Raw genomic sequence first — 12847 nt, forward strand, 5'->3', positions numbered from 1 at the left:
TTATCAAAAAATGGACGTGTATACGATTTTGAGCGTAGCAATAATTTAAATAACAAAAAAATTAACATAGTATTACATCCGCCGATCATAGTTGAAATTAGAAGAATTCTTATGTAATATTCTCATAAGCTATTTTTATAAAGTTTATTAGACCAAAACAAAAAATATTGTGCATGTGCAAATCGAACAGTTACAATACAACTACATATAGTAGTAGAAATTTAAAACAGTAAATGCAACCACATCAGTCCATTCTCTAATCACCAAGGGAATATAGACAATAAATATACAGTCTTTACACAATCTCAAACAGAAACAAAATACAGTTCCCTATTCCTCGTTTACCCTTCTACTTCATCTCACTCTCTCTGTATATATATATACTCATCAAACAAAAAATATATATAATGCAGGTCCTATTTTATCTAGCTAGTGTTTTGTTCTTGAAAAATGGTGAGTGTGGCCTATAGATTATAGCAGAAGATGAAATACATTGACTTCACGCCAATCAAGAAAATGCTGGGATCCAACTGAACCATTTTTTGCAGGGGTTGTGTTCTGTTTTTGTCTTTTTTGGCCTATTGGGTTGCTGTTTTTGCATTCAATTTTTTTGTTTTTTGGATTGAATTTCAACTCTCCCAATTAGTTTCCCGCTCTGTTCTGCATCTGCTGCAAATGCAATGAATTCATTCTTCTGAAGGCCTCATTCTCTCTGTTTTCTCTTTTATTGCGACCTTCATTTAATTCTTTTTTTCTGGGGAGTGAAGAAAAATACAATAAAAAGATGAATGCCAGAGTCAGGACTAGTCTACAGTCTTTGAAAACTCCATCCAAAAATGTAATGGTAAGAGCTTTTCTGCTAATGAAGTCTCTTCTAATTGTATATTTTGGAGTGGAAAATGTGTTTTTGACATTTCTATCTTGTTCTCCTACTTGTTTTTTTATTTCCTGGAAATTATGTATTTAGAAGCAGAAATTCCCAAGAAAATTTTCTGAGCTTACTAAAGTAATTTGAAATTTAATTGTAGTTTTGAGAAAAAGATTGAATATTTATTTGATTAGTTGAATGCTTCTAAATCTTGTTGTAGTTCACATCATCTACTTAGCTTCGGCAGATTTTGAGTTTTGATATTTGATTTCAGAATTAAGATTGAGAAAAAGCAGAAAGGTGTAAGCTTTGATCCTTATCCAAATCCGTTTCATATCTTATCTTTGCTTTTTTTTTTCTCCTTTTTATCTGCATGTTTATGGTCATTATAGTGTTTGCTTTATGCTTTTCCGTTACATCTAATTCTTTTCTTGTGGAAGCTAAATTGTTTATGTCTTCTTTTCTTGTTTTGAAGGAAAAAGTGGAAATGCAAGGAGATAGGAAAATGGGTGCCGAGAAAACAACCATAAATAGAAGAAAAGCAATCAGAGAAAGAAAGATGGCATTGTTACAAGATGTAAACATTTTTGATTCTTGAATTCTTTAGCTTTACAGTAAAAATCTGTAACTAGTAGTATATAATTTGTACTAATTATGTGTAAATTGTAGGTTGATAAGCTAAAGAAGAAACTCAGGCACGAGGAAAACGTCCACAGAGCTCTCGAAAGGGCGTTTACTAGACCTCTCGGTGCTCTTCCTCGTCTTCCTCCTTATCTCCCTCCAAATGTTAGTATTTCTTGTTCTTCAACGATGTAATTGCGGTGTCTGTTGTTGAATTGTGTGACCCTTTCATCGAATAGCTTACACTATTAGAGAGAGCACATTTTCAATTTTTTGGTTATATTATGTCTCAACATTGTTCGTGTTCCTTATTTCCTTCGTGCAATGTACAATTTAAGATTGAACTGTACTGTCGAAGGAGCTAGTGCCAAAATATTCACTATATGTACTGTAATTGGAAATGCGCAGACACTGGAGCTTCTAGCTGAAGTGGCTGTTTTGGAGGAGGAAGTTGTTCGACTAGAAGAGAAAGTTGTGCATTTCAGGCAAGGATTGTATCAGGAAGCGGTCTATATTTCGTCTTCCAAGAGGAATATGGATAATGTAACTGATACTACTGAACCAAATCAAGTAAAGAGCCCCAAGCAGAAGCAAACGAAGTTGTCACCCCAAATGGAAGCGAATTCAGCTTCATTTTCAGGTAGACAATTGCCTTCTCTCTCAGGTAATCTCTTGGAACTGGAAAATGACGTTCATGTTTGTCAAGGTAACTGAGTGATTTATCCTCGTTAAATTCAATTTTCTTTTCAGATGACAGCTGCTTAAAAGAGAATCAGTCATGGTCTTCCACGAAAAGCAAGCATCGATCACTAAATGCGAAAGTGAAAACTGTCAAAACTCCTGCTAAGAAGCTTCCTTCTGAGAACAGATTAGCAGAGAAGCGCGTAGATCCTCCGAAATTGCAGGTTGATAATTAATGACTTTCATTTTTTTTTCTTCCGGAAATGAGTATCTTGTACAACATAACAGATATTGTACTTTTATAATTTTCAGCTTGAGGACCAAGTAGTGTACCACGGGAGTTTGGAAGAGAGAGTCTTTGTTAATCAAGACAGAAAACCGTCATCAGCTGAAAGTCCAAATACAATCTCAGAAAATATTCTGAAATGCTTGTTAAATATTTTCCTCAGAATGAGCTCTAAGAAGAGCAGGAGTACAACCGATACATTGCCTTCATTGACAGGATATAATTCATGTGAGAAGAAAGAGTTTGGAGATCCTTATGGCATATGTTCAAGGTTTGAAAGGAGAGATATCGGTCCGTATAAGCATTTATATGCAGTTGAAGCTTCTTCAATCAATCCAAATCGAACAACAATATCCGTTTTCCTAGTTCGTAGACTAAAGTAAGTTGGTAAAATTAGCTTACTAAGATTGTATAATCTCAAAATTTTCAATTAGGATGGTTTCTCATATATATCGGTCCTTTTTTCCAGACTTCTACTCGAGAAACTTGCATCAGTCAACTTACAGGGCCTCACCCACCAAGAAAAGCTTGCTTTCTGGATCAACATATATAATTCCTGCATGATGAATGTAAGGTTTACATTCTAACAATTTAATGTATTCTGTGAATAACCTGTCGATAGTAATACGTGATATTGATTTATGAGTATGCTCCCTTTCAAATTTTCTTTTTACTATTTTTCATTCGTCTAACATTTCAGGCATTCCTGGAGTATGGCCTACCTGAGAATCCTGAAATGGTTGTGGCACTGATGCAAAAGGTAATGCTTTGATGTCCTATCCTATCCATGCAATCAACTATACTGTTTTAGTTTTCTAATTCAATTGGTTGACGACGATATGATCCATATTCTTCACTTTTTAATTGGTGAAGTTCCATCTTTTGCAGGCAACAATAAATGTTAGTGGACACTTGCTTAATGCCATAACCATTGAACACTTCATTCTGAGGTTACCTTATCACTCAAAATATGTAAGTGGCTTTCCAAATATAAAGGAAATTACTTTTTGTCCAGCTCATGCCTCTAAAGTATAACTTACAAGTATATCCTATTTGATTGCTCTCACCAGACTTTTGCAAAGGGTGTAAAGAATGACGAGATGACTGCACGCAGCATCTTTGGTTTGGAGTTTTCAGAAACATTGGTGACATTTGCGCTCTCTTGTGGAAGTTTTTCCTCTCCTGCTGTAAGTTATAAGCACCTTGGTTTCTCCAAGTAGTACATGTGAAAAAGTTTAGTCTGACATCCGCTATGTTAGATCATCGTAACAATCCCAATATGTTACATAATTTTCAACTTACAAACAGCACATATGGTTAATATGATAATAGCATGCACTGACCAACCTAAATTTTCACATTTTTCACAAAAATGCCAACTTATTTTTCAGAAAAATGCTAATTTAGGAGCTGTCTTAAATAGGTGAGAGTATACACTGCAGCAAATATTGAAAATGAGCTTCAAGTTGCAAAGAGGGAGTATTTGCAGGCAGCTGTTGGCATTTCAACATCAAAGAAGTTGGTAGCAATACCAAAACTGTTGGATTGGTATCTGCTAGATTTTGCAAAGGATTTGGAGTCACTACTTGATTGGATATGTCTTCAACTGCCAAACGAACGTGGAAAAGAAGCGATTAGCTGCCTCGAGAGAAGGAATAACGAGCCTCTTTCTCATGTTCTTCAGATTATGCCATATGAATTTAGTTTCCGGTACCTTTTACACATGTAAGTTTTGTTTCATTAATAATGTGTTAGACTTAAGTTTTTTGTGGTATAGATCTATATATAGAGGGGGGATACAGATACATAAGTAAGTTTAAGTGCACATCTTGTAAGTAAATTTTGACATTTGTAAGGAGTAATTATCATTGTAGAGTTCAGCACTATTGCATTCACTGGCTGAGGGGGAGATTCTTGATAGGGCTTTCCTTTTGTTGTCTCATACTCTGATCTTACTTGGAGTGGGGTGATTTTTTTATTTTTATTTTTTATAAATATGGATTTACTTTTTACTTTATTTAATTTTGCTACATGAAAACACATTTCTTGGCTCTATTCTTTCAGACTCGGAGCAACGGTAAAGTTGTCTCCGTGTTACATATAGGTCACGAGTTCGAGCCATGTAATCAGCCATTGATGCTCACCGCAGGGTAGACTGCCGGTAAAGTTGTCTCCGTGTTACATATAGGTCACGAGTTCGAGCCATGTAATCAGCCATTGATGCTCACCGCAGGGTAGACTGCCTATATAATACCCCTTAGGATGTGGCCCTTCCCCGGACCCTGCGTAAACACGGAATGCTTCGTGTACCGGACTGCCATTTTCCTAACAAAAAATGTAGCCACCAACAAAACATGGACTTATGGCAGCTTTAGAGTTCAGTGTAAATAATCAGAATTGTTTAGTAAATTTTGATTTTATGTCCAACGACTGAAAAGATGGCCAACTGTATATAGTTTAATATTGAAAGGGGCATCAAGCAGATTTGTTCATTAAAGAAGCGTTGGTGTGAATGGAGGCACCCCATTATACAAATCTGTTAAACATTGAATTTTATTGGATTTATTACCAATATTTATTTAAAGAAGATATGCAGCTGGATCTTCCCATAATGCCTAAAAGAGACAAATATGTACACCAAAATCCCAATGCCAATAAATTATGTCCTTTTATCACTGTTTCTCCTCAATCCTCATAAAACAATCACCGAAAAAAGTAAATTAATTTTTATAATATGATATATGAGTTAACTTGCGCTCACCTCAATTATTTCATTGGTTATTTACAAGTTTTTATTAGTTTAAGTGCCGAATAACTCGCTCTAACGTTTTTGCTTCGAGGAAGGAATGGTGTGAATATTGAAATGGGACATAGATTTACCCCAAAAGTGTGAAAGAAAATGAGGTTAAATTAAGAAGGAGAAGCAGTGGGATTGGGTCAGTTAGGTGGCATTTTGTGCACCTAGTTATGGATGTAACATGTCAAATGATGCTAGGCTGTTGATAATGTGCAACTATTTATTGGATAGTGACTAGGTCAAAATTTGTTTTATCAATTATTCAACTTTGACTTTATAAACGAATATTCAATATAACTTTCTTAAAATCTGTATTTACCATCCACTTCCTCTTTCTACTTTATTTTTCCTTCTAAATGTCTTAAAAGATTAAATATCCGCGGCATCCCTTGTATAAAGTTATTTGGCTTTCAATTTAGCGTAAAACAGAATATGTATAGGTACACTATATTAATTGCATCATTTAGAGACTTATTGTTGCTTGTTTATACATCATTCTTTACATTATTTAATAGAAAGTGAAGTGAATTGTTGTTAATAAGGAGAATCTTTACTGTATAAGGCCCTTTAATTTTCCAAAAGAAGAGTTATTTTATAAACAATTCAGTTAACATAAGCTAGCTTGCAGTATATAAATATAAAAATTTCCTTCTAAACCCCAGAGACAAAAATCCAATTTTATCAATCTATAGATGCTAGAATACAAATATGCATGTAATTGGATGCCCGTGTCCGATCAATTTTGTTTGCACCTTAATTGTTTCATTAGGAATCTGCCATCTCTTATCAGGATATATATTCGTTAATCTAGCCCTTAAGATATATAAGAAGATGCGAAAAAATTACCTATTATTATTTATCTATTGAAATTCGATTAATGATTCTCATCATTTCATTGACCGCTAAACAAGTATCAAGAACCCTCTCTCCCCAATTTTTATTTTTTTTATTTTTTATTTTTGGGAAAGGGCAAGAGTATGATTGAAAAAATTGTCACCATTTACACACATGCTAGTTCAGAAAAGGACTTCACATTTTCATCCAGAATCAAACTTTGTCTTTAGCTCCATAAAGCCAATGTCCTTAAATACAAATAATGAAAAATCCTAAACTTAATATTAAAGTCTTTTTCATGTGGGCCGGGTCATCAATTACCTCTATTGAAGAAAAGAACAAAATGCCTTTTCCCAAAGTGGATAATTGCAGACATAACAGTTAGATCCACAAAAAAGCTGAACCATTCACAAAACTCTATCCATGTCCAGACAAAATTGGGCCTGGGGCCCGTACATTTAAGGCCCATTAGATTGCACGCTTCATAATTTCTTACAGTAAGTAAATTGTTTGTTTCTTCTTTTCGGCTAGACAAAGCCATCTATAATTTCTGTGCAAGTCATAAATATCAACTGCGTTATTGACATACGAAATTATAGATGAAAGAAATAAAAACTTGTTATGAAAATACTTATATTATGGATGTCCATTTATTACTCCGCTATAGATAATCTTCCTGAAAAAGATTATCCGTTTGGTACTCTATTGAAGTTTATCTACAAGCAACTGATGCAGGAAGGTTGCAAGCAACTCAATGAAATGATTTGCAGTATCTTCTTATTAAGCAGACAGGTTGCAAGCAGCTCATGCAGACAGCTTACAAGCCGCTAAAGAAAAGCTTTGCAGCTGTTTTCTGAAGAGCCTTGCAGCTGCTTCCTTTCTTCTATAAATAGAGGAGTTTTCACTTCATTATGTACATCAGTTGAAATTGAATAATATATCAGTTTCTCTCTATACTTGTCTTTACTTTACAGTCTTTATTTTATAACACGTTATCAGCACGATACTCTGCCATCTCGAGCAAATACTTTGAAAGTATCATAAGTACGAACATTTTTTTTAAATAATGTCAAATCTTTCTAAACTTGAATTTATAGCTCTGGATATATCGGGCAAAAGCTACATGTCTTGAGTGTTTGATGCTGAAATTCATCTTGACGCAATAGGTCTGGCAGACACCATCAAGGACAAAAATCAAGCATCAAATCAAGATTGTGCCAAAGCAATGATATTCCTACGCCATCACCTTGATGAAGACTTGAAAATAGAATATCTCACTATTAAGATCTATACATAATGTGAAATAATTTAAAAGATAGATGTGACCACCTGAAGATGGTCGTTCTTCCACATGCACGATATAATTGGACTCATTTAAGGCTACAAGATTTTAAATCTATCGGTGAGTATAATTCTGTTATGTTCAGAATTATTTCCTAATTGAAATTATGTAGTGATAATATTACTGATCATGATATGTTGGAGAAAACTTTCACCACTTTTCATGCCTCGAATATACTCCTGCAGCAACAATATCGAGAGATGTGATTCAAAAAGTATTCTGAACTTATCTCGCATCTTCTTGTAGCTGAGCAACATAATGGGCTATTAATGAAAAATCATGAAAGCTTACCTATTGGTTCTTGTCAATTCACTGAAGCGAATGAGACAAACTTTCACCAAGCTAAGCGTGGAAGAGGTCGTGGCCCCAGTCGTGGTCGGGGACGTGGTCGGGGAAGAAACTCTAATCATGGTAATAATAATTCACCAAAGAACCCTCTTCACCACCAGCAGTGGAAAAGGAAGGAACAAAAGCATGAAGCGGTGCAAGCAACAAATGCAGAAAATACATGTTATAGATGTGGAGGAAAAAGGCACTGGTCATGTACCTGTCGTATGCCAAAGCACCTGGTTGAAGTTTATCAAGCATCCCTAAAGAAGGCAGAGAAAAATACTGAAGCAAATTTTATTTCTGAAGATAATTTAGACTTCATGCATTTGGATGTAGATGATTACTTTGCACTCCTAGAAGGAGAAACAAGTCATGTGATCGGTGATGAATCTGTAGAAATGTAAATATTTTAATTTTTATTGTTTGTAGTAGATTACTGGTTATGTAATTATTGTACATAAATAAAAGTTATGCTTTGATAGTGATGTTTACAATCATATTTGTTTTGTTTATGTCATTTTGAAGAATATGAATAATCCTCAAATTATGTTTGGATCAAAGACCAATCATGAAGATATTTGTGTAATTGATAGTGGAACAACTCATGCCATACTGATTAGAAATACTTTTCTTATTTGCATAAGGAAAAAAGCAAATATTTCAATAATTTCTGGTAATATAAGTTTGATTAAAGGCTCCGGAAGAGCCACTATATTTCTGTCTAAGGGAACAAAACTTATTATAGATAATGCATTATTCTCCTCTAAGTCCCGAAGAAACTTGTTGAGTTTTATAGATATCCACCGAAATGGGTATCATGTTGAGACGATAGATGAAATGAATATGAAATATCTTTGTATAACAAAGAATGTTCCTGGCAAGAAATGCATTGTAGAAAAATTACCAGCTTTATCTTCTGGCTTATACTATTCAAAAATTATTACAGTTGAAGCACACAATATCGTAAACTAGAAGTTTACTGATTCTAAATATTTTTGTGCATTGGCATGGCCGTCTGGGCCATCCTGAATCAATAATGATGAGACGAATTACTGAAAATTCGACTGGGCATCCATTAAAGAACTTGAAGATTATTACAAAGAATGAATTTTCTTGTGATGCTTGTTATCAAGGCAAAATGATCACTAGACCATCACCAATGAAGGTTGGCATTGAATCCCCTGCCTTTTTAGGACGTATACATAGGGGTATATGTTGACCTATTCACCCACCAAGTGGAATATTTAGATATTTTATGGTTCTAATAGATGCATCTTCAAGATGGTCTCATGTGTGCCTACTATCATCTAGCAACCTGGCGTTTGTAAAGCTATTAGCCCAAATAATTCGATTAAGGGCATAATTCCCAGATTATCCTATAAAGTTTATTCGCCCTCATAATGTTGGAGAATTCGCATCTCAAGATTTTGATAATTATTGTCTATCAGTTGGGATAAAAGTTGAACATCATGTAGCTTATGTTCATACTCAAAATGGCCTTGCAGAGTCATTTATTAAACGCCTCCAATTGATAACAAGACCACTACTTATGAAAATAAAATTGTCCACTACTGTTTGGGGCCATGCAATCTTGCATGCAACATCACATATCTGTCTCAGACCGACACATTATAATAAATATTCTCCATCACAATTAGTTTTTGGTCATAAACCAAATATTGTCCATCTACGAATTTTTGGATGTGTTGTATATGTGTCAGTAGCACCACCACATCGCAGTAAGATGGGCCCGCAGAGAAGGTTAGGAATATATGTTGGGTTTAAATAACCCTCTATTATTCGCTTTCTTGAACCATTGACATGAGATTTATTTACTCCTCGGTTTGTAGATTGTCGGTTTGATGAAACTAACTTCCCACAATTAGGGGGAGAGAAAAAGGAAATCAAAAGAGAAATTATGTAGAATGTTTCATCATTATCCCATTTTGATCCATGTACCCATATATGTAATTAGGAGGTCTAGAAGATCATCCATTTTCAGAATATAGCAAATCAAATGCCAGATGCATTTACTGATTTGAAAAGAATAACTAAGTCACATATCCCTGCAGAGAATATGCCTATCCGAATTGATATGCCAGCAAGACCATCTACTAGCATGAGAGCTAGTGAACCTAAAGCACGCTTGAAGCGTGGTAGGCCTTTTGGGTTCTAAGGATCGAAATCCTCGAAGGAGAAAATTGACAAATGATCAAAACGATACTATAAAGGGATCTCCTGAAGAGACCCGAGATCTTATTAGTTTTGATTTTTCTGAAGAAATCAATGAACCCGAGACTCAAGTAAGTAAGGAACTTTTAATAAGTTCTACATGTGATGGGATTAATTTAAATTGATCTGAAATAGTGGTGGATAATATTTTTGCATATAATGTTACACTTAACATTATGCAAGATAGTGAGGATTTTGAACCCCGACCTGTCAAAGAATGTCGACAAAGATCTGATTAGCCAAAAAGGCAAGGGGAAATTCAATCATAATTGAACGCACTTGCTAAAAAAGAGGTCTTTGGACCAGTAGTCCAAACACCTGTTGGTATAAAATCAGTTTGTCATAAATGGATTTTTGTACGAAAAAGGAATGACAAAAATGAAGTTGAAAGATACAAGGCTCGCCTTGTCGTACAAGGATTCCCACAACGACCTAAAATCGATTATGAAGAAACATATTCACCCGTTATGGATTCCATAACATTTCGATATCTCATCAGTTTAGCCTTACGTGAAAGGCTTGAAATACATCTGATGGATGTGGTTACAGCTTATCTGTACTGGTCACTTGATAATGAGATTTATATGAAAATCCCTAAAGGATTTAAAATGCCTGAAGCAAATTCAAAATCTCGGAAAATGTATTTAATCATATTACAAAGATCTTTGTACGGTTTAAAGCAATTTGGGTGCATGTGGTATAATCGCCTTAGTGAATATTTGTTGAAATGAGGTTACATAAATTATGTTATTTGTCTATATATTTTTATAAAGAAAATGGCATCAGAATTTGTTATACTTGCTATTTATGTTGATGACATAAATCTTGGTGGAACTATAGAAGAGCTCCAAAAGGCAATTGAATATGTTAAGAAAGAATTTGAGATGAAAGATCTTGGAAAGACAAAACTTTGTCTTGGACTACAAATTGAACATTTAGCAGACGAGATATTAAATATATCAATCTGCCTATACAGAAAGGGTCTTAAAATACTTTTACATGGAAAAAGCAAACCCATTGAGTACATCAATGGTTGTTCGATCACTTGAAGTGAATAAGGACCCGTTCTGACCTACAGAAGAGGATGAGGAACTCATTGGTCCCGAAACACCCTATCTTAGTGCAATTGGTGCACTTATGTATCTTGCTATTGCTACAAGGCCTGACATAGCATTTTCTGTTAATTTACTAACAAGATATAGCTCTTCTCCTACACGGAGATATTGGAATGGGATTAAACATATTTTGCGATATTTAAAGGGAACTCTTGATATGAGTTTGTTTTATGCTAACAAAGGTAGTGCAGTGATTGTTGGTTCAGATGCAGGTTATTTATCTGATCCCCATAAAGCTCGATCTCAAACCGGGTATGTGTTTACATGTGGAGGTACTGTCATATCATGGCGCTCCACAAAGTAATCAATTGCTGCTACTTCTTCAAATCATGCTGAGATAATAGCTATTCATGAAGCAAGTAGGGAATGCGTATGGTTGAGATCAGTGATTCATTTTATTCAAGAAAAATGTGGTTTGAAATGTGATAAAATATCCACAATTTTATACGAAGACAATGTTGCATGCATAGCACAATTAAAGGGAGGATTTATAAAAGGAGATAGAACGAAACACATTTCACCAAAATTATTCTACACACATTATCTTCAGAAAAATGGTGACATCGATGTGCAACAAATCCGTTCAAGTGACAATCCAGCAGATTTGTTCACTAACTCTTTGCCAACTTCAACTTTTGAGAAGATGATATACAAGATTGGAATGCGAAAACTCAAATATTTGAAACAAGGTTTTTATCAGGGGGAGTGAAATACGCATTATACTCTTTTTTTCTTACTAAAGTTTTTTCCATGGGGGTTTTCTTGTAAGGTTTTTAATGAGGCAGCTAGAAATGCGTATTACTAAATATGTGTACTCTTTTTCTTTCACTAAGATTTTTTCCAATCGATTTTCCTAGTAAGGTTTTAACGAGGCACAATATCTTTTAATGAACATCCATTGGGGAGTGTTATGAAATTAATTATATTGTGGATGTCCATTTACTACTCTTCTATAGAGAATCTTCCTGAAGAAGATTATCCGTTTGGTACTCTATTGAAGTTTATCTACCAGCAGCTGATACAGGCAGGTTGCAAGCAACTCAATGAAATGATTTGCAGCAGCTTCTTATTAAGCAGGCAGATTGCAAGCATCTCATGCAGACAACTTACAAGCACCTCAAGAAAAGCCTTGCAGCTGCTTCCTGAAAAGTCTCGCAGCTGCTTCCTTTCTTCTATAAATAGAGGAGTTTTCAGTTTATTATTTACATTAGTTTGAAATTGAATAATATATCAGTTTCTCTCTATACTTGTCTTTACTTTACGGTCTTTATTTTATAACAAAATTTTATTTTTAGATATAATAAATTATGAGTAGAGAAATGGATAAAATTCACAAATAGCTACTTTTCAGCAAATGAAAATTAGCAATTGTTATAGAGTTTCAAATTTTACTGATGTAATTCCGAGATATTGTCATGGAAGTTCAATTGTGAAATTTGAAACTCTATAACAGTGATTATTTATTAACTACATGACTGAAAAGTGAATAGCGCTATTACTACTAGAGAAAAGCTGGTAGGAGTGAACTCCCTTAAGTTTAATAATGGGCAAGCTACATATTTGGTCAGTCGGTCAAAAATAATTATATTCGCTAGTTAATATACAAAATATTATATAAAAAATATGTATATTTTATATATTATATATTAATATACAAAAATATACTTTTTGCTGGCTATTAATTTTTTAGAGTGACTATACTATTTAGTTTCTCGTTTCATAATTGGGTTTGTCATTAATT

The 12847-nt window shown here is 34.3% G+C and overlaps 1 protein-coding gene across 2 annotated transcripts; it reads left to right on the forward strand.

Moving 5' to 3' along the window:
- Positions 1 to 313: 313 nt before the first annotated feature.
- On the forward strand, positions 314 to 4351 carry LOC104101894 (uncharacterized). 2 transcript variants are annotated; one of them, XM_009609443.4, is made up of 11 exons: positions 314 to 844; positions 1344 to 1445; positions 1538 to 1654; positions 1898 to 2153; positions 2240 to 2394; positions 2483 to 2835; positions 2926 to 3025; positions 3157 to 3216; positions 3345 to 3428; positions 3527 to 3643; positions 3880 to 4351. In XM_009609443.4, the coding sequence occupies exons 1-11, from the start codon at positions 785 to 787 to the stop codon at positions 4183 to 4185; spliced, it is 1710 nt and encodes a 569-aa protein (XP_009607738.1). In that variant the 5' UTR covers positions 314 to 784; the 3' UTR covers positions 4186 to 4351. The 2 variants fall into 2 exon arrangements, with proteins under 2 accessions (XP_009607738.1, XP_009607739.1); XM_009609444.4 differs by having other exon boundaries at positions 1898 to 2129.
- The last annotated feature ends 8496 nt before the right edge of the window (positions 4352 to 12847 follow it).

This window comes from Nicotiana tomentosiformis, chromosome 4 (assembly GCF_000390325.3).
Source record: "Nicotiana tomentosiformis chromosome 4, ASM39032v3, whole genome shotgun sequence".
Taxonomy (NCBI): domain Eukaryota; kingdom Viridiplantae; phylum Streptophyta; class Magnoliopsida; order Solanales; family Solanaceae; genus Nicotiana; species Nicotiana tomentosiformis.

What these genes read in the sequence shown, in the direction of transcription:
- LOC104101894 (XM_009609443.4), top strand. Translation starts at nt 785, where the DNA reads ATGAATGCCAGAGTCAGGACTAGTCTACAGTCTTTGAAAACTCCATCC. An exon ending in TTCCTAGTTCGTAGACTAAA is followed by an intron (nt 2,836 to 2,925) that starts GTAAGTTGGTAA and finishes CCTTTTTTCCAG; the next exon opens with ACTTCTACTCGAGAAACTTG. An exon ending in ATAATTCCTGCATGATGAAT is followed by an intron (nt 3,026 to 3,156) that starts GTAAGGTTTACA and finishes CTAACATTTCAG; the next exon opens with GCATTCCTGGAGTATGGCCT.